This window comes from Nestor notabilis, unplaced genomic scaffold (assembly GCF_000696875.1).
Source record: "Nestor notabilis isolate BGI_N333 unplaced genomic scaffold, ASM69687v1 scaffold22557, whole genome shotgun sequence".
In the NCBI taxonomy this organism is placed as follows: Eukaryota; Metazoa; Chordata; class Aves; order Psittaciformes; family Psittacidae; genus Nestor; species Nestor notabilis.
In genome coordinates, this window is record NW_009938107.1 from 20,010 (window position 1) to 42,316 (window position 22,307).

Here is a 22,307-nt window from a genome sequence, read left to right on the forward strand (position 1 = left end):
TATGTATCTCTTGTACTGGGGAGCCCAGAACTGGACACAGTGCTTTAGATGTGGCCTCAGAAGTGCTGAGCAGAGGTGAAGGGTTTTTTCACTTGACCTGCTGGCAACACCCCTCCTAATTATTGTGATGCATGATTATGGTGATTGCTTATGTATTCAATATTCTTTTTAAGCAAACTCTCATAGATTGTTGCCTGAAATGCTGGATGACAAAACATAGTGAGCTTGGTCATCATGCAACTTTTCCATTCAAAGGTCATCAAAAACTTCTGCAAACACCTGTAATCAAACATCTGTAGGCTGATCTCTGGTCACTTGTGCATAGGACAAAAGCTGCTGGAAAATGCACTAAGTTTTGTCACGTCTGGGGTGGGGTGGGACACACACACACAAACACCGAGTATTCTTTTTTCTTAGATGTTGCTGTAGCAACATGCACATTTTCTGTTGAGCCTTTAACAAGGTGGCAGCTTGCAGTTGACCAGAAAGAGAGTGTTTGTAAAGATGTTGCATCATTTATCAGGTTGATTGGTTTTAATTGCACATGGAGTTGCAAACAAGTGACTGGGTCTAGTTAAGTGACTAGACTGGGTCTAGTTAAGTGACAGAGAAGATGGACAAGGAAGGAACCCCTTGATTAGAGTCTGCATATGAAGGAGCAAGGCAGAACTCTTGAATTTGGCCTCTTAATTCACCTGCAGACATCCAAACGCTCGTCTATGCTTCCATAAATGAGGAGAGGCTTGCTATAATATGATTTAGGAGTGCTTGTGAAGCTGACCTCAAGATGACATATGTTTTGTGACATAATAAGGTCTGCACTAAGTCTTCCAGTGATATTTCTGTTTTCAGTCTTAACATGTAGATTAAAGTTACTTGGGCACAATATTTTCTTGCTTCCTAGTTGTTGGTGTACTTTCAAGTCTGCTTAGGCTGCTCAGCTGTGTTCTTGACACTCTGAACTAAGTTTGGTAGCTATGACTGTAGATGCAGGGAAGTTGATCTTCAGCCACAGCTATAAAAATCCGGTGAGAATAAAAGTCATGCAGTTGTTTCTCTCCGTTGCTATTTCTTGGTCACATCAGAATAAGTGTGTGCTATACTGGCAGGCTAACAAAATACACATTTGTCTGAAAAATGGTGAGCTTTGTAGTATGCAAGAACAAGATAGTGTAGTTGCTGCTACCCTAGTGCTCTTTGCTGAGTATAAGAACATCTAGATGATGTGACAAGGTCAAAAAGTCGTAAGCACCATTTCTGGTTTCTAACAAAACTTTTTTCTGCATACACATGATGCCTTTTTAGGGTACATCTTGTGCATTATACAAAATGCATGATACACTGACATACAGTAGCAGTTCAGTGCATAGAATTGTAGAATCAAATAGGTTGGAAAGGACCTTTAAGATCATCAAGTCCAACCGTTACCCCAGGAACGGTACCTCATGAACAGTTCCAGCACGATCGATACTTCACTATTAACAAGAGTTTGTATTTTATTTCTCATGCAGTTGCATTTAAAAAAAATAAAAAATAAAAAAAGAGAGAGGAAAAAGGTTGTTTCATATCATTTGCAGCTCTTTTTATCTGGAAAGACCTGTGGATATGGAGTGAAAGAAAAATACACAGAACTCTCTTACTATGTGCTGGCTAACCAGTAATTACTGTTCTGTTTGTCAAAATACTGTTCCCTAACCGGACACTGTGTTATAGCAAACAACGGGGGGGAAGGATTTTTTAATTCAGAGAATTAGTTGGGTTCTGCTTCTGAAAAGTGCTTTTTATTCCTTTCAGAACATAAATGTGCATCCATGTTTATCTAAATAACTTTTGGAAAACTAAAATGGTATCTGTCATCACAGATCCTTCCAAACTGAAATAGAGAAGCACATGTATAGCCAAGAAAAGAAGCCATGTGTGTAAAATAGAAAATTGATTAGGAGACTGCCTGCTACAAGAAAAGACTTCAGGATGTTTAGTGTTTGTTCAGTGCAGTTAAAACTTCAAGGTCTGCTAGAGTTTCCTGTATATGATGATTTCATGGAACTTTAATTGCTGTCTTACTGTGATTGGTATGCTTTTCTCAGGACTGTCTCATTGGTTTAAGCTTGATTTCTTAGAATATTGTGGGTTTTTTCTTCTGTTTAAACAATTTATATGCATATTTTTAACTTATAACTTAATTATATTGCTCCCCTTCCCAATATTTTTCTCTTGGCTTAAATTTACCAATGTATATTGCTTTATTATAGCAAACATAATGTGTCTGTAATTATGAGTACTATGCGGACTCTTCTGAAATACTTAGACGGAGTATTCTGTTATGGGGGGGAGTTGTGAACAGAATACTAGGATAGATCATATCACAAAATAGACCTTTAGGAAAAGATAAGAACCTAGGAAGGACATCCCATATTCCAGAACATTTAGCTTTCTGGCATCAAGCTATCAAAGTATTTAAGCACTTACTGAATCTTAAACTTGGGAATAGTCATGTTGAATTTGCAGGTATATGTGGTATGGTGTACAGGCCTCAAAATGCGCAGTACCTACAGAATTGAGGCCTTAGTGAGCATAACAGAAATGAAATAATTGTCTGAGTTAATAGCATACTACAAATTAGAGCTCTAACAAAAATCACCATATAGTTTTTCTGTTCCTCTGTCAGTTAAACCACATGAAGAATGGGTTGTAATTAGCAAAATAGGTAACGGTTTTAGGGATGAATGTGTGTGATTTACGTTATTGAATAAAATTGTAGTCATTCTTCAGTGTTAAATGCATGTCAGGTATTTTGAATAAGCCACAGAAAGTAAGATGTGGTTGGGGGATAACTTAGCGTGGTTCCCTCTTACAGGCCCTTCCCAGGAACAAACTGGTGTGTTCCGCTTCCTCGCGGTGCCAGCTGCTTTCCCCTTTCCTCAGGAGTCGTCTGCCAGTTCAGGTTCATTTCTCTCACTTCAGCTGTTGGTTTGTTCTTACTGGGTATGGATCTGTGAAGTGCTGGGGTCTAAGACCTAAAATTGCTGCTGAAATTTCCAGAGCACGGAGTTGTAGCTTCAGTGTCAGAGCATGGCCTTTTCTCTAAGCATGTATTAGAGTTACTTACTCTTCTTCAGTATGATACTTTTCTCAATATTTAAGCTTCCTATATTGGATGCAGGGAGACTTTTGAAATATTTTCTTTTGGGCAAACTCTTTATAAAGATTTGAACTAAATATTAGCTTTTACAGTAAGTAGAAACCAACTAAAGGGCATCATGCTTGGAAGTGCTTCTTTCTCATCTTTTCCTGTGTCATTTCACTGGGGAGCAAGAAAGTTGTTTAATGTTCTTATATTTACACAAGCAGGAACTAGAAGGAAACAAGAAGACTCCCAGAGTGTAGTAGAGATAACTGTTAATTGTTACATTGGGATATTTTAAAGAACCAAACCAGAACAAACCCAACACCAAAAACACCACCACCACCAACAAAATACCAACCACCTCCTCACGCTTTGCAATATGATTGGTGTAAGAAGTTGGTTTTACATAAATTAATGATTTACCAGTGGAAGTAGCAAAAACCACTGAAGGAAAAACATGTCTAAGTCAGCCTCATTGAAATAAGTGGCTTTCTTTGTGATTTCTTACTTCATAGAGTAACATGTAAACCATGCTGAGAACAGTTTATGCTAGTCCTTCAGAAAGGAACATGCTTTGAATACAAATCTCTTTAATAACCTGTGCCTACCTGTGAACAAAAGGGTAATGAATTCTTGTCTTCTGATTGACCAGATTATCTTGAGCTTTATCTAACACTTTGCTGTCAAAGGTGTTACGCATCTCAAACTGTTGTGTATGACCTGAAGTTGTGAATTCTGATATTTTCCCTCCTCTAAATTTATAAAAGCTGTCAAACAGTGGAACTACTGTATTTTGTACTTCAGTGGAATTGCGAATGCCATAAGCAGTGCTCATAATCAAGAGTGCAGTAATCACCCCAGTATGCATCTCAAGAATATTTCATGGGTTTTATGGTAATTATGTCTGTTTCTCAATAGTTATTTTACAGTATGTGCTATATATTTACAGATATATGGAGTTTGGGGGTCATCCTCTTTATGCTGGTTTGCGGACAACCACCATTTCAAGAAGCAAACGACAGTGAAACTCTAACTATGATAATGGACTGCAAATACACAGTGCCACCTCATGTGTCCAAAGAATGTAAAGAGTAAGTAGAGTACTAAAGAACTTGGAAGCATTCATAGAAGTGGATTCTCATTACCTTTAGGAGCTGCCTATACCATATTATCCATGTGTGGAGTATTCCTTGCCTATTAATATCATGCCTGATGCTTTTGCTTTGTTAGTGTTTCCTTTTATCGATTGAGTAGTTTCTTGGGCATCAGTATTGCTTTTCTTATTCTTTGTGTCTAACTAAAGATTAATCCCGTGATATTTTTTTGCCAATAGTTTTTTTCCCCACGTTTGTGTGACACTTCATTTTGGTTTTACACAGTGTATCTTTGTGTCTTAATTGTCATGCATTTTATAAATGATTGAAGAAGCTGCTTACCACCGACTGGCTTTGGCCACTGCTCTTGCTGGACAAATTGCAAGGTGTTGCCGAGAGTATTCTGTGGCAGAGGTTAAAAAGGTAACGATTCCTATAGGTTTCTGGTCAAAACATAAGTTGTCAAAACCCAAGGATATTACAGCAAGTTTCACTCATCTCCTACTGAAATTGCAACTCCAAATCAACATTCTAGGCAATCAGGGGAGAAAAATATTCTGTCTTAAAATGCCATATGCCACTTGGGAATCATGACTCATTTTGATGTTGTTTTTCTGCAGTGTTCACTGGACTTCTTTTGGTTTTTTGATACGTTCCAGTATTTCCCTATCAGCTAATGACCTCTTCAGTCCTTTTAATATGTATCCCAGTTGCATCGCTTAGACTATTTTACAATGTTTGACTGGGTTCTTGAATTTGCAATAGTATATCTTTTAATTTTCAGTAAAAAGTAAAAGTCCAGGTGCCTTTATAAATGCTTGAAAAATGCACTTGGTCCTTTCAAAAGCTAGAGCAGCATCTAGGATTCTGCTGTTTGGCAAAGCATGAAATCAGCTATAGCTGTGGTCATAATGACCTTTCCTCTCTTCACCTGTCATCTGTGTGCTCCAGGAATCTAACACGTAACATTATGCCGTAGCTGTTCTTTTGTGTCTTGTCATTAGTGTCTAGTATTTCCAGTAACATGGAAAAGCTGCTGTCGGTGCTCTCAGCAGCTTGAAGAGCTTTACATACAGGAAGAGGCTTAAAATATAATACAGGAAGAGGTTTAAAAGAGAGCTCTTATCAGTGAATTCTATCGAATAAACCTCTTGCTGCATGCTCTGCCGAGGCCTGGAAATGTATTTTTGCAGCCTTTTGCTTAATATACTGGTTAATACTAATTAGCTTAAAGGCCCAAGTAGATGTGCTTTCTCTGTGCGATATATCAACAAGGTATGATCCATTACTCAAGTCCTCCATAGATTTTCTTAGGGAAAAGATGCTTGGAATGTTTGAACTTTCTGCTTGGAGTGAAAGCGTTCTTGGTGATTTGGGATGCATAAGCAAACTTAAAGCAGGATGTATGTGTGGTACATTTGTGTGGTTTCACTACAGAAGCAGTTTAAAAAAAGTCAAATGAATTATATAATTTGTTCCCTTTCTGTTGTAATACTAACAAAAGCAAAGAAAATGAAGGCTCCCATGTCTCACCCCGCCTTTCCTTTTGGTAAAGGCAGAGACCACAGCTACTAAGTATATGTGTGACATTCTTTTTTTACAATAGAGTTTCAGGAAGTCTGAGTTAACTTCCATTTATAATTCCATACATCATCTCACACTAAAAAGAATAAATAATAAAAGAAAATTGTGATTAGCTTTCTGATTTGGGTGGCCTTACTGTTTAAAGTTGCATGGTGTAGTATATTAGTACAGTAAAAAGCATTATGCGAGAACTGCAGAACTTTCATTCCACATGTTGGAGTAATAAAGTTTCATTAAAACCTTGGCATCAAAACTCTGGATATCCACGTTCTGTTTGTCACACAAAGCCAAAAATACCTCCCTCAAGAATTTTTCACATATAGTAAGTGAACAAGATGTGCTGTGCTAATCAAGTTGTCTTCCTCTGTTTATTTGGGGAACGTATGCACTTCCTTTCCAGCGCTTGTAAACACTCAGTATCAACCAATTAGTAGGTTTGTCACTTCATCATCCCAGACAGTGTTTTGGTTTGTGTGTTTTTGTTTTTTTTTTTTCTCTTTGGATAGAACAGATCACTGTTCTTTCAGGGATACTGAAGAATCAAATGTCTGATAGCTACTTCACAATAACATATTTCTACTTATCTTGCCATTCCTTATACCTGTTGAAAGCAGCAATAATAGAAAATCGTGTTTCTGTTACTTTACAGAGCAGCCTGTAGGCTATCTGTGACAGTTGCCCTATAAGACCTATTAAAATCAAACAAACTGGAAAAATCAGGTTACGAATCTAAGCATAGTAAATGAAAACTCTGGTGTTTGTGGCATTTACAGTTTTTAATAAGTCAGTCATTTGTTTCGGTTCAGCCGTATTTGGTATATCTTCGAGCATAAATAATTTCCCTTCACGTTGTTTACTGTAGATACTTCTGAAGATCTGTGTAGGCTGACAGCAGAAAATTTCTTCCTAATGTTGTTCTTACAGTGGCTGCTTTTTAAACACATGAGTGCATTTTGTTTAGTTTTATTTTTTATTCACAGTCTAATTACACGGATGTTGCAGAGAGACCCAAAGCGAAGGGCGTCTTTGGAAGAGATAGAAAACCATGCGTGGCTCCAAGGAGTTGACCCTTCTCCTGCAACAAAGTACAATATTCCTCTTGTGTCATATAAAAATCTCTCTGAGGAGGAACACAACAGTATAATACAACGCATGGTCCTTGGGGATATAGCAGACCGAGATACAATAGTGGAGTAAGTTACCAGTTCTGTATTACATTATCAGCTTCCTATATGCAGTTTGTTTTGTACATCTGTCACTTAATTAAAGGATGTCCTGAGAACCTGGGCACTTCAGTGTTTAAATATCAAGCTCTTCAGTTTACAGACAAAACATTACAATGTTGCTCTGTAATAGGATATTGCAGGATGACAAATACTGAAGCAGTCCCAGCCTTAGGAAAAACTTCAGAAAAATGTGTTTGAACAGTGTTCAATTCCTGCAGCAGTTTGCCACCTTGAGTAAATGTAACTGCTTTGGAATCCATGCTTCTACTTGTGCTTCGTATCTCATGCATAGTTGGAAGTGATAAATTCTGGTATTTTTCTATTAGTATGTTTCCAGTATACCTGAATCTTTTGTTAACTTAAAATACTGTTCCTTTTATCTATATAATGCAAAAGACATTGTCACTGAGTGAGCTTGCTAGAAAGCTATGTAGTTTCTTCTAATAGCTTAAACCACACAAATTTCTAAAATAGTCCCAAAATTGAAAGAGGACTTAAAATTGTTTTTTCTATTTGTTTGTGTTTAAGCTGGAAAAACTGTTACTGTCTATTGGTGTGTGTGGGGAAGCATCAGTCTCACTTAAGCTTTTAGCTGTGTAACAGTGGCATCCTTTTCTGTTAGAATGTCTGAATGATGCTTGCTGGCTTATGAACTTAATTTTACCACAGACTTAATGGGCAGCCCTAAAACAATGAAGGTTTTTCCTCCAGTTGTTGCATAAACAAATATTAGTGCTTTGTGGTTGTAAGTGCTAGTGGGAAAGCATCATTGTGCTTGGGGTACAGCATCATTGAAATACTATTTTATCATTTCCAAAATGTTCAGTAAAGGAAGAATTCCTTAATTTCTTTTTGAATTACATTCTGAGGATGTCCTCATCCTACTTAAATGAAATTGCTAGACTTCTTGGCTCTTTATTTTTAATAAAACCAAGACATGCTTGTCAAAACATCAAAAATACACAGTTCTGCTTTCAGGTACTCTTCCTGCTCTGTAGGTTGTGTGAGATGCATGTCCAGTTTTTAGAAAACCACTGATGTATGGTTTATTTCACGTTTTGTACTTTCTTCAGGGCGCTGGAAACTAACAAATACAATCACATCACTGCTACTTACTTCTTACTAGCTGAAAGGATTCTGCGAGAAAAACAAGAGAAAGAAATTCAGACCAGATCTGCAAGCCCCAGCAACATCAAAGCTCAGTTCAGGTGAGAATTTAGGAATCTAAATGTTTGTTTGTTGCTTTTTTTTTTTTTTTTTTTTTTTTTTAAACTTGGCTAACTGAGAATATTACTGAATTGCTAAAGTAGTGAAATACTTATTCACTGCAAATCTTAAATGTCTTCAAAGTGCTGTGGACACTTCGGAAGCTCTTCAGAAATCAGTTACTGATAATACCGTCAATTCCTACACTTTTCATGAAATGACTAATCAATTTGAGGTCTGTATCTGAAGCAGCAAGTTTTCACACCTGCTAAGAAAGGGTGTGCTCATTGACCTTTCAGTTCCCCAGACAAACTTGTGTATATAATATACCCAGAAAAAAAATCAGTCGCATAATCCGTAAACTTGTTGATGGGGCATTAGTTATAAATGAGAAATCGCTCTGAATTTGATGTTATGGTTTAGTTGTTAGCTTTGATTTTTCATTGGCTGAACATCCCCTAAATCAAGCTTAAACATCTGTAAGTTATGTTCTTTCTCTTATCAGTTGATATGCCTGTTGTATAAGGAAAACTACTGAAATAATTGCTTTAATTAGCCATTTAAAGACATTGCAATAGATACTTACTTATTTATTTATTTATTTGACAAAAACATGATGGAAAAACCTCACAGCAACGTTCCCTGAGATTTTCAAGGCTTCAGACACAGGAAAGCTAAAGGGGGAAGTGGGGTAATATGTTCAACCAATTTGCTCTGCAGCCACTTACCAGAACATCCCATGTGTTCAGTTACAGCAGCATATCCTTTAACAAAAAACAACCAAGAAACAAAAACCCAAAACCAACCAACCAAAAAAAACCCACAAGGCAAATAATTTAGTTTCCATCTGCACATTGATATTGGAGAATGCAACTTTTGAACAGTTACTTTTGTTAAACATTCGGGTTTTTCATTTCCTGAGTGAAGTGGTAGACTTTGACCTGGGATCTGCTGGTAATGAAAATAATAGATCTTTATTGGCCCCTCTTGACAACCTTTCCAGTGAAGATGGATGCTGTGCTGAAGCATTTCCATTAATTTTTCTTCTTTAATCTCCAGCCTCTTCAGAAGTTACCTTTTAGGTAAAATATAATTGGTAACTGTTATTATCAATAGCAATTGTTAGTAGCTATCTGTTAATGAGAGAAGAATGTTAAGTGCTTGTGCTGATGTTTAGAGTTGCTGCCTACCTTCAGCGGTGTTAATCTGTCTGTAGGATTTAGAGAAAAAGACAAGATAGCTTGTTCTTTCCGAAGGTTTCTTTGTACACCTTTCATGCAAGGCGATGTGAGATAATTTAATAAGAATGATAATAGGGACATAAATGCTGTGGTGTCCTTGTAGCACATATACATGTAGTCTTTGGCCTAATTGATAAAAGTGAAGTACTACTACCGCAATCTAGAATAAATGGACATTTGTTAAAAATTAAGGACACACAGTTTGGAAAAGAGGTGAAAGATACATCATCTCCCTTGGTTGTCACCTTGGATTAGGATGAGATTTTGGAGACTTTTAGAGGAGTCTTTTCTGAATACCATTCCATCTACATGAATAATGAGTTGTTTCTCTCTGAACCTTACAGTAGTTCTCAACACCTTTGTCATATCCAGAAGAAACTGCACCCTGTGGGCTGAGCTGGATTAGACTGAATTTTTGTTGCTGCTCCTGTAAGATCATTCACTCAGTGGTCACTTACAGAGGATATTTTATCTTGTGCTCGTGGTTACAAGTACTTTAGAAGAGTTACTGTTGCAAGCAGCTAAGGGTTGGCTACAGAACTGAAGTGGTCTGGAGCTCCATGTGACAGAGCTTGCCTCCCTCAAGGGTAATACTGTAACTTTCACTCCGCAGTTCTCTCTTTAATGGATCATCCTCTTTATGTCAATTTCTTTTAAAAAATGAAATCCAAGCAGAACATCAGATGTGCCTAATACTAAGTATTAGTTCTAAAACAAGGTACTTTCGAGGGAAACTTTTGAGTTTACCTTCAAATGAAAATTGTAAAACTACAAAGTCTGCTTTGAAATTTTGTGAATTTTTTTTTTTTCTCTGCGTCAGTGTCACTCTTTCAGTAGAAGAGCTGCTCCAGTTGTATGAGGAACTGGAACAAACAAGTTCATGGAATCTGAATCTTGGTATGAATTTGTAAAGTTGGAGCTGTTGAAACCTGCCTTAGAGTATGAATTTTCTTTTCATCATAAGGACATCTGCATAAACTTGGGAACTCTTGCCCTTAATGGTCCCAGGTAGTTATTCCTTGTCTTCGTGATGGTTCTAAATTCAAAGTGTTCACATAGAATGACCTTACGGAAACGACAACAAAGCAGTGCATTACTTTGATTTTGAAACTTCAAAAGATCTAAAAAAAAGAATAAAATTAACTTGCAACCTGGAGCTTCCCTTCTGTCCCACTCCTCCCCCCAGGCCCACTGGGAATAAGGGGAGGGGAAAGTGAAGGGAGGCAAAAATGGGCTGCTATGAGAGATAAACATATTGTAGTGAGGAGGTTTATTGCCTGGAAACAAAGGACTGCTAGATACTATATTTACCCTTTATTGTGACAGCCACAGATCTCTCTTCCTTTTTTTGCTGACAAACCAGTCTGTTCTTAAAGCATGGTAAATTCTTAGAAGATTCAGATCTTCATTTTCTGTCATTTTTATAGGTATGTTTCTAACTTAAATAAGTCCTATTTGTTAATCACAGACAGTTGTTTGTTTAAAATACCCAGCACAGCACAAGTGATCAGAAAACTAGGTCAGTGGTTCCCAGTGTGTCTGGAGTCACCCTAAGACTGGGCCTAAGGATGCCAGTGTCAAACCAAGGAGGGCCACAGCCTGGGCTCTACTTCTTGTCTGGACAGCTTGGATCAGAGCTGCTGGTTGGGTGGCCTCCCTCAGGCAGAGCCTCTCCTGGAGGGAAGCTGCTGGGAGGCCACCAGCAGCTCCCAGTGAGACAGGACAGAGCCAGCATGGCTCATCCCAGGGAACGGGCTATGCAGGCTCACATGGGTGTTAGAGGATCCTGGTGTAGTTTTGTGTCACTGGTATGATAACCAAAACTGAAGCTTGCACTTCAAAACAAAGTGTGCAGCTAGACTGGATGAGTTTAGTGTTGACTTTATTAAAGTGCTGTTCTTCACAGCTCATACAATTGGGGAGGTAGCTGTCAGTTGTTATCTGTGTAGACAGGCATCTCACACAGTTCAGCATCCTTTTCTATCCAGATGTTATGAGCCTTGAGCAAATGCAGCCCTAGTGCAGGGGCTTCCGTTAACTTCAAACACTTTAAGAACACCACATTTAGAATAAGGATAGCAAAGAGGTGTCTAAGCTTTCCTTGTTTCTTCTCATGCAAGAAGAAACACAGCAGAGAGCAGGGAGTTGGTATGATCCTTCTGTCTTTGTATGCAGGCTGTCCAAGCAGGTACCTGGGGTCACACTTGATGTGAAACATTCTCTGCTTCCTCTCCTGCTTTCTTCTTATGCCTTCCTTGTGAACTGGGCTACAAAGTCAGGCAGCCCTTTCTTTTGGAACACCCAAAATATATAGCACATATAGAATGCTATCTATATGTGAATAGAGGTGTCTACTACAGCTTTTCATGCAGTATGCTGGAGAACCTTAGTAATGTAAAGTTAAGTGATTGGCAAAGTCTTTTACATTAAGAGTAGCTCTTGGTTTGAGAGGTTAGAAAACATTTCTTGGTCTCCACAAGAACTCAGCTTATGCTGAGTGAAGCAATTGAAGAATTATTCAGTGTTAAGGTGTTGGTCTTTTGGATTAGGCTTTCAAAATAGAGGAAAGACTGACAGTCTTTGTTCTTAATTTATATTGTGCATTGTAGGAAAATTACAATATATATCAGTATTTAAAGTAGAATACAAATCATTAGATACTGTCTCAGATACTGGAGGTAAGACATCAGCTGCTAACTGTAAAACTGATTTACACTCAGGTGTTACTGTCATTTTGATTTGAGCTAATGCTCGTACGCAGTCGTACATTTTGAGCTTGGATTTACAGTGTATTCAAATGTCATACTTGTAAGCAGTGTGAGTCCTGGATTCATGCAGTTGTATTATTCCAGCTGCTCAGCCAACGACAGATAAATGTATGATCTCAATTCATGTGTGTTTAAAATTAAAGGGGATTTTGCAGAATAGAGCTTGATCTGAATAAGACTTACGGAAAATGGGAGAATTGTTTCTCCTGACTCAGCTTTTCAGTCTCACTCATGTTAATTCTAACCTAATTTTTTACAGTAAGGATACTGGGGAAAGAAAGTAACAGAAGCTTCAGATTAAAAGGGGTTTGCAATACTATTAAGTTGTGCTTGAACCAGCTCGTATCATCCTCTAGGTACAGGGTATTCTATATCTACATGAGGTTATTTTCTTTGAGACACAAGTATTTAAAGTTTGGTTTTTTTTATTGCTCAATTCAATTTTGGAGAACAGTGAAACCTTAAGGTTTCATTTGACAGTAACCAACATTTTTTCTAAACTCTGCTTTTGTATGTATGATGTTCCTTTCAAGTAACAGCACTTCTGAAGGAATGCACATTCTCTGAGAATGTTTCCTTTTCCTCAGCCACTCAGTTCTGTTATTTACAAACATGCCACTCCACAGACAATTTGCGTGGCAGTACTTGTGCTTCACTTGTGCACATCTTGCGTTTTCATATTTGCCACCATCTAACTTCTCTTTCATCCTTTCTAATTGTTTATGTAGGCAATCATGGCCAACAAAAATCGATGTACCCCAGGATCTGGAGGATGACCTTACAGCTTCTCCTCTCTCCCATGCCACTGTTCCTCAGTCACCAGCTCGCACGGCTGAGAACGTTCTCAACGGCCACAGGAGCAAGGCCCTTGGCGATTCGGCAAAGAAGGAGGATGTCCCTGAGTTAGCTGGGCCGGCACTTTCATCAGTCCCGTCTGTGAGCTTAAAACCCACCACAAGTGGCCGGAAGTGCTTGTTCAGAGTAGAAGAGGATGAAGAGGAGGATGAAGAAGATAAGAAACCTATTTCTCTTTCCACTCAAGTTGTTCTGCGCCGTAAGCCTTCAGTCACAAACCGACTTACTTCAAGAAAGAGCGCACCAGTCCTCAATCAGATCTTTGAGGAGGGCGAGTCAGATGACGAGTTTGACATGGATGAGAACTTGCCCCCAAAGCTCAGCAGGTTAAAAATGAATATTGCTTCACCAAGCACAGTGCATAAACGCTATCACAGGAGGAAAAGCCAGGGCCGGGGCTCTAGCTGCAGTAGCTCAGAAACAAGCGATGATGACTCGGAAAGCAGGAGACGCCTAGACAAAGATAGTGGTTTTACTTACTCCTGGCATAGGCGGGATAGTAGTGAAGGGCCACCCGGCAGCCAGGGAGATGGAGGTGGACAAAGCAAACCAAGTAATGCAAACGGAGGGGTAGATAAAACAAGCCCAAGTGATAACAACAAGGGTGGGGGGAGCCCCTCTGGCAGCTCTGGCGGTGGCACCAACGACACTTCAGGTTCTACTCGGAGATGTGCCGGATCCGGCAACTCACTGCAGCTGTCGTCTAGAAGCGCAGGGGAACTGGTTGAAAGCCTCAAGTTGATGAGCCTCTGCCTAGGCTCGCAGATTCACGGCAGCACTAAATACATTATCGATCCTCAAAACAATCTGTCCTTTTCCAGTGTAAAAGTACAGGAGAAATCAACATGGAAAATGTGTATAAGCTCCAGCGGAAGCGCAAGCCAGGCTTCATCCCTGGGCAGCCTAAAATTTTTTTCTGACCAAATGTCAGTCACAGCAAACGAATTGGAACGGATAAAGAACAGGAACTTGAAAAACAATGTGCTACAACTACCTCTTTGTGAAAAGATGATATCTGTGAATATTCAGCGGAACCCAAAGGAGGGGCTGCTGTGTACCTCCAGTCAAACTAGTTGTTGTCATGTCATTTGATGACGACCTGACTTTAGTAGCTTGATCTACTTGACAGCATCAATCTTCCTGTTCAGAGCTGTGAACACCTTGTCACGGACCCCCTTTTGTTGTCTTAAGATTTTTAAGTGAGCTTTGAGCAGTTATTTATTACACTTTTAATTTTGTGTTTGCTTGATGGTATGACAGTGCATGGTCTTTGCATGCTGCTAGCAGATCTGTTTTTCTTTTTCAACAAAACAGAATATTTTATTGTGTAATTTTTACATTTATAATTTTACTATTAAAGATCTGGATTAAATTAAATCTGGATCCTAATGTAAATGGAGCACTTAGAAGTTTCCTGTTCTGCACTTAAACTAGAGAGAAGAAGCTTTTGTTTGCTTGTGAAATGTTAATTCTTGTTCTGACCTTCTGTGATAACTAAAATATGTGATATGTGGCATACTTCTATGTGTCTGAAACAGAACCAAAGCAATAATGTTTTGATGCTGAAAACTCTTCAGGGAGCTTTCAGATGTTCCAAGGCTTGTACAAAGCAAAGGTGCACTGAAAATTAGTGATGATTTTAAACCCACACCTATTTGTCTTAAGCTATGATATGGATAAAGTTGTGGCTCAAAAATCAAACTGAAAAGATCTTGTTTTGCTAGAGGCAGTTTTCTTTCTTTCTTTAAAAAAGCAAGGAGATTTGTAAGGCAGCTTTCTCCCATAGAAATGTGTTAATATTACAAGCAGACAATCTTCTTTTTTAATAGAACAAAGGTAAACTATTAAGTCTACTTCTGAGTTTTTACATGCTAACTGAAAATAAAAGTATTTGTATGAATTACTTTTGTTATTAGTATATCATGACACTTAATATTTTAGAGGTTTTCCCTTGTAGACCTTTTCCCTTGTCCTCTCCTCCCCTCCCTGAGATTTCAAGAGGCAATAAGGGATGGAAAACCTTTTAGGTAATTGGATTCAAATTGAAGTTGTTCTTGTCATTTACATATTTCTCATTATTACTCTTTTTAAGACTTAAAATACTGCTGTTCCCCACATGCATCCCACTTATTTTTCCTCAGTAATAATGCTTTTTCATACAGTCAGTTTAAACTAGCATATAGGAAAGTATTTATTTTGCAGCAATTAACCTTTCTGTTGGGTTTCCCATTGCCACAGCAAAGTCTTGATTTAGAGTATTTCTGTACAAAAGGAGACTTTTGACCAGATGAATTAACTTTGTGGAATTTTATTATCTAGAATAAAATATATTGCAGATTCCTAGTTTTGGGAAGGGCAAGAATGTTTTATTTTTTCATGCTGTGCACTAGGTCTTCTAAGCAATGCTGGTGAGACTGGTGGTAGTTATGTAGCAGCGCCCTGGGCAGATGCTGGGTGTCTGAGAGGAGTTGATGCTGTTGAGCATTCCCTAATGCTTGCAGAGTGGTCGGATACAAGGCATTTCATATCCACTGCAGAGCACGCAGAGCACCAGAGAACGGCCTCATGCCTGGTCATAGCTTCGACAGCTCTTGCTGATCAGTAAGAGACTTTACTGAGGGAGCCTGAACTGTGTGGAGTGCTCTGACCCTCACTGGGGATTTTATATTCTGCTTCCTAAGCAAGGCAAGGAGAAGTGTTTTACTCCTTTCTGTTTTGAACTCGAGTTGCAGTTTAGTCAGCGTGATACTTGTTAGACATGAAAGGCTACAAGGATAGATGTGTGGGTGAAGCCATAGAACACATTTGCTTGACATTTTTGAGCAGGGATCTTACCAAGGGCCAGAAATGTGATGTGTGGTTCACAGACAGTGAGCGTAACATCCGAGTAGGAGACAAGTTTATAAAGGGCATTGGCAATAAACTATTTGTTGCAGCTTTTTTCCAAGTATTGTAAATACTTTTTCCTGATATTATGTACAGCCTTGGAATGGCACCTTTTAACTAACCCCAGGTGTATTTTGTTTCCAATGTTTTTATATACAACTGTATATATGGTGCTCACTTTAGAACAGCCGTGTTGACCATTTATGCTGCATAGTTGTATCATACATAGCCTTAGAGTTGTGTGCGGCTGGTTGAACCTTTGGGTGTACAAATGTTAGTCTGAGTGGTGTCCTTTACCCATTTGTTGACAGGTGAATGATTGTGCATGTGGTGTATGTTGTGTTACGTCGTCACGTAAAAGGAAGGGCGAGAATAACCACTACAGTAAAGATAATATTGGACCAAACTATTTAGAGCAAGTAAACAGTTTCTTGTACCCCTTAACGTGTCTTTAAAAGTTGCATATAGTTACAGTAGTGTATAAATTAAATATTGTGGAAAAACAGTTAGTCTTGTATTTTTCTGTATGTGTGTATATAAATATATATATATATAAAATAATGTACCTCTAGCAACTTAATCTGTATTTAAGATGTGACAATCTTGACACAGAATTTTAAGAGTAGCAGTCTAAATAAGCAGAATCAATGAACAGAAATAGAAAAAACTCCTCACCAAGAAAGAATCCGTTTGTTAAGAGGGTACAGAAATATCAGCTGATCTGATTGCTTCCAGCAATGTTTGGCTTTGTCATTGTACAAACACTCACAGTGTGCGACAGAGATGAAAAATCTGGTTAATAAAAGCGTTACCTTGATTGATGCTTAAGCTGTGGTTTGCATGTCCCTGTCTCTGCTGGGGCTCAGGGTGCAGGGGTGGCACAGGCAGCACCTCATCGGTGCTGGCCAGGTTCATAGAGGGTGATAAATCTGAGCAGAAAGCAATAGCTGTGTAAGCTCGGCTGCCTTGAAAAATCATAGCAGCACAGCACGGTGTGGGTTAGAAGTGACCTTAAGCTCATCCAGTTTCAACTCCCTGCCACAGGCAGGGACACCTTCCACTAGACCATATTGCTCAAGGCCCCATCCAACTTGGCCTTGGAGGTTATGTGGGATGTATGTATAACTTTGTGTTGGGATGCATCTGGGTTTGCAAGCTTTGTTGTTCTCTTGCACAGATCAAACGTGTTCATCTGGGTTTAAACACCGTTCATGGCTAGCATCTGCTCAACCAGCTCTTCAAAGGCTGAGATGGCTGCTGCTGCTTCAGCAGAAGGCAGCAGCAGGAGGGTTTAAGAGCTTTAGTGAGCTTCGCAAGCTGCTGTCCTGGAGAACACTGCTGATGCACCTGTGCGGCTGCTCTGTCAGCAAACCTGGTGCTGCTCGGGCAGCTCCGCAGTGCAGCACACAGCAGGTTTCAACAGCTTGGATAAAGCAGTTGCTGTGCATGTGCCTGTAAGTAACTTGCTTGGTCCTGTCCCAGCCCCATGTGTCTGTCACACTCATGGGAGAGGGGGAGCACTTCCCCACACTGCTGCAGCTCTTGGGGAAAGGGGTGTGCTTCACCTGCCTCGGGGTTCCCTTGTTAGATGAAGGGTGGGTTGTACACCCCTTTCATGATCTGCAGAGGTGCTCTGTCAACTAGTACTGATTTATTGTGAAGATGCAAGTTGAAGTTCCACCAGTATAGATTGTTTTTAAGCCAAATCTAACCCAGTATTATTCTTGTTCGCCATGTAAAATGGGTAATGGTAAAAACCCAAATGTTAGCATCTGTGCTGCTCCGCAGTAGAACTGGGGCATGCTGACTGCACACCAAGCACCAATGCTGCTATGTAAGAGGCTGCTCTGCTTCTGCTGTCAGAGGTAACACCACCCCTGCAGTTAATTCCAGCTCATTACAGCAACTGCTTCCTGGAGTCCCTCTTACCACAGTGCCCCATGCTGCAATGCTCGGGCTCCGCATGCTGGAAAACCTCTGCTCCTGAGCATTCGGTCCCAAGTGGAGTCAGCACAGACCACAGCGAACAACTGCAATACCAAAGCTCAAGTCCAGGCATGTGCTCTCACCCTCCTCACTTGTGCCCTGCTGTGCCTTAATGTGCTGCTTATTGCTGTGTTTCTTCCAGGGCCCTGAGAGCAGAGGGCAGGTGCTGGTGTGCGGAGCGCTGGTCTGGTCTGGGGGGTTCTGGGAATGTCTCCAGTGCCCCCATGGAGCCATCTCTGGTGAGCTGCAACTGGGGCCACTCAGCACCACCAGCTCTTCCGCAGCAATGTGACTGCTTGGGAAACAAAAGCTGAAACCAGGCAAGGACAGCATGGACACCAGGTGCTTGGCACACTCACTGGGATTAATGGCATTTAGCAGGTTAGGTAATTACACACAATTAACATGCGATTGCTTTATGATGGGCTAGTTGTGCAAGGCTGTACCCACAGGCTCTTGCAGCTGGGACATTTGCCACTGCTGGAGATCAAGCTTCCCAATTCGGGCCAACGTAAACAGGGTGGAGGTGGGAGCAGGCATGGAGCCACCAAGGACCTCACGGAGCCAGGACTGCGCCTGAGCGAGGAAAGGGGTGACAAATCTTCTACCACCTGCCTTTTTATGACAACAAGGCCAAGCAGCAGCATCTCAGCAGTTGGTACATGCATTAATCTCATTAGCCAGCTGGTTATAGAGCAATCCCAGGGTACATGGCCAGCAATAACCAGAGACCAGGGGCAAACCAGGATGTCCTGAACACTAGAGACAGCCAAGGCACCCTGACAGCCTTTCCCATGTTCAGTTTACATGGATGAGTCAGATCTGTCTGTCACTAATTCCTGGTAACTTGTTGTCAGTAAAAGGTGTTTGAGTAGTAACACCTGGACGTGACTGTACTTGGGAAAGATTAACAGTGACTCACCTGTCGAGTGGGCCCTGGCTGAAGCCAGCTCAGCTCCCTCATGTAGGGACAGCGTAGGCCGCATTGCCCTTCTCCAGAGCCATGGCTCTTCCCTCCCTGAAGCACAGCCTCTGGCTGCTTTGTTTCTGAGCTTAAAACTGTAATTACTTGTAACAAGGTGACTCAGTTGAGCCTTTCTCTGTGCATTACAAATGACAACGATTTCTGTAAGTCAAGAACCCCGACTTGGTGACAAAGCAAAGTCTATTATACTCAGGGAAAAAAAATCCAGATGATGTCTGTTTACTTTCCCAGATTGTAAAAGAATTACACTGCATGAAAAATGTAATGCTTTAGAGGATCTGTAAAGCATGGGGGTTTTGTAAGGATTTGACAAGGCTCTCAGACGTGTCATGTCAGCGCTCCTTAGCAATTAATTTCAGCAAGCCCTTGTGTAACATCTTCCTATTCCCTCCCTCTCACTACTCTCTTGAGAAATGCCAGGCTGGGGGAGGAAAAGGGAAAGGATCTGTTTTCCCCTCTGGGCTCTTGTGTGCCACAGGCCTGGGAGAGGTTCAGCTCAGCACTCCCGACCTGGAAGCCAGGAGGAAGGGCTGATGAGCTCTCTTGGGCCATGCCCAGGATCGCCCCCGTCACACCACGATGACAGGAGCCATCACTGCTGTGTTTAATAGTGAGCAGCGGGCACAGAGATCCTTCCTGCCCGAGGGCATTGGTCTGCAGGGCTGACAGGCAAGTTGCTGGGCTCTGCTGTCAGCCTCCAAGCTGAGGCATAGGACAGGGATGCTGGGGAAGGTACATGGTGGCAGTAGCCATGGCTCCCACTGGCTTTGCTTATTGAAGTAAACTCTCAATCAGTGCAAGTGAGATCAAATCCCTTAGGTCTAGATAGGCTGAAGTACCCAGAATTGCTTTCCTGCCTACGGATGAATCTTTCCTCATGTAACATTCCCAGTGTTTTCCTCTTCTACTGTCCTCAAGTCCACAGGAGGTTCTGCAGGCCACTAAGTACAGTAGAGATCTTGAGTCAGCAGATCCCTCTGGGCCACAGGACAGTTAAGACCTGTGGCTCACAACCTACCTGCAGGAACTCACCACTGTCTGCCTGAAGGGCCCGAGCTGCAGCATCAACTATTGCTGCACATAGACTGCTTCGTACCCCGGGGAAGAAGACAGAAGACACCAGGAACCACACACCTCTGACTTGGTGGCTTTTTTCCCTTTCACTCCAGTGCCTTTCCCCTGCAGCCCACTGTGCCTTTCTCTGTTGCACCTTGAGCAAACCAGACCCACGGCCTCCTGTCAGTTCTGTGCCAGCGGGACCTGAGCATGTGACACAGTTACCCTGACTAAGAGCACACATTCAGATTACGCGGCTTGTGAATGGCGGTTATGGTAAATATCTTATTTATTCTTCCTAATATTTTCATCTGAAAACAGATTTATGTCTGGAAGTTTCATCCCTGGCATCCCACAGTTTTTACAGACTGAAAGAAAGCAGCAGAAAGAAAACAAAACAGAGACAGAAGCACAGACAGAAACAATTTTTCTCTCAAATGAGAAATGAAAACAGATGACACCATGAATGTAAAAACCAAAAACCAGGATCAAACCAATATTAAACAGTATGAAATACAGAAACACGCACACACAGCCCAGTAAAAGGACAGAGCAGTGTACAGAGGAAGATAAATTTCAGTTCAGTGACAAAATGTTACTTGGCAATATACAGGTAATATTCCTCAGCAAGCTGAAATGTATGCTCTCCAGGACAGATACACCCTCTGTCGTAACTGTAGCATCTTTGTTTGCTCTAGACCAAGAACTCTCCCTGCATCTAGCGCAAACTAACAATAAAACAAAGAATTCCTATGCTGCTGACTTAGGCTGTGGAAGGTCATGTTCCTCCGTACCCACTAGCTTTAGGAGGAGAATCCACATAAACAACAGAATTATCCCCATTCATAGACAAGGAAACTAAATGGAAGTGATTTGCACCAGGCAAGGGCAACAACTGATGTTCATTATGTCACCAGGTACTTAAACCTTACTAAAGATTTTCCTGTTAGTCTACGGAAAACAGGAGAACGAAAGGACCTCAAGGACAACCACAAGGTCAATTTGCAAGAATTTACCTATTTTTTTACATGACCATAGCCGAGACACGACTCGATTCCTTTTCTAACCCACCTCAGAAAATCCAGACACCTGATACAGCTGCCGTCAGCAAAACACACTGACTTTACACTCACAAACCAGCACAAATTAGCAGAATCCCTCCAAAATGGCTCTGACAAGCTCACAAGAACATTTTCCACCAGGAACCCATCCCACAGATTTCTCCTCTCCTGAACTGTTCGCTCCAACACAGGCTAAGCAGCACAAGCAAAACTTGAGCAAACGTGAAGCTACTTCAGATCAAGTAGCTGCAAAGCCGAGGAGCTTTCGTGAAGAACATGCTGGTCCTCTCCAGGTTTGGGATCTCTATTGTGCTGCAGGAAGGGAGATGTGCTTCCTAGAGATCCCTGCCACAAGCCTGCCACAGCTCCAGAACAGGCTGTGAAAGAGCAGCAGCCTGTGAGGTACCCCTGAAATAGCAGCAGTGTGGGGGATGCGCGGTGGGGGAGCAAGAACGGAGCTGTGGCACGGGTCTGCTCCTCTTCCCAAGGGAATGGAGTCGTTCCTTACTGGGTCACGCTTGCAGAGTCTGAGAAACGCTAATTTTAAACTCCAGACAGAATACATTATTCTGGCTTAGTCAGATCACTGCTGTGGCAGGAATCTGAAATGTGCAAAGTTGGCAAATACCTTTGTTACCGTAACAGCAGATTTTTCCAAATGGAACTCAACTATTGCATAGAGGTAAGTGACATCTACCAAAGATGAAGGTCACAGCAGGAGAAAAACTGTCTCAAGGTCACAGGAACAAACACTGTAGATTTTGGTCCTATTGCTGTCAGAAAACAATGAAACAATGAACCTTGTTGTGAAGCACAAGGAACAAAATCAGATATTCACTACATACACAAGTACTTGTGTATCAAGTGCCAAGTTTAATTGATCTGTTACTATCAGTTCATTTAACCAGCAGATCCATTCATACAATACTACAGTTCAAAATCCAGGGAAATGATACCAAAATCTAGTATAAATTAAAAAATAAATACCCTTCATAAATTACTGAACAGCAATCCACTTCCCACTGAATGCGTTTCACCCAGCTTTTGAAAAGCTTTTAGCTGAGGCTTATTTGCATAGCTAGCACACAGGGGTATATAATGCATACTTTGTAATAGCTATGTTCAACTATTTCTCATATCATATAAGGAACCAACATGTATTTCATTATGTGATATATAAAACATTTAAATTAATTTGCTAGGTGCAAACAGTAGATAATAAGCAAGTCTGA

General features: G+C 40.7%; 1 protein-coding gene across 1 annotated transcript in view; it reads left to right on the forward strand.

The window, feature by feature from the left end:
• The window catches only part of SNRK (SNF related kinase), a 28,682-nt gene extending 13,843 nt beyond the window's left edge, over nt 1-14,839 (forward strand). The window contains exons 3-6 of the mRNA XM_010019170.1: nt 4,077-4,218; nt 6,786-6,998; nt 8,105-8,239; nt 12,975-14,839. Of these exons, the coding sequence (XP_010017472.1) occupies nt 4,077-4,218; nt 6,786-6,998; nt 8,105-8,239; nt 12,975-14,193 (1,709 nt within the window). The 3' untranslated portion in view covers nt 14,194-14,839. The remainder of the gene's footprint in view (nt 1-4,076; nt 4,219-6,785; nt 6,999-8,104; nt 8,240-12,974) is intronic.
• The last annotated feature ends 7,468 nt before the right edge of the window (nt 14,840-22,307 follow it).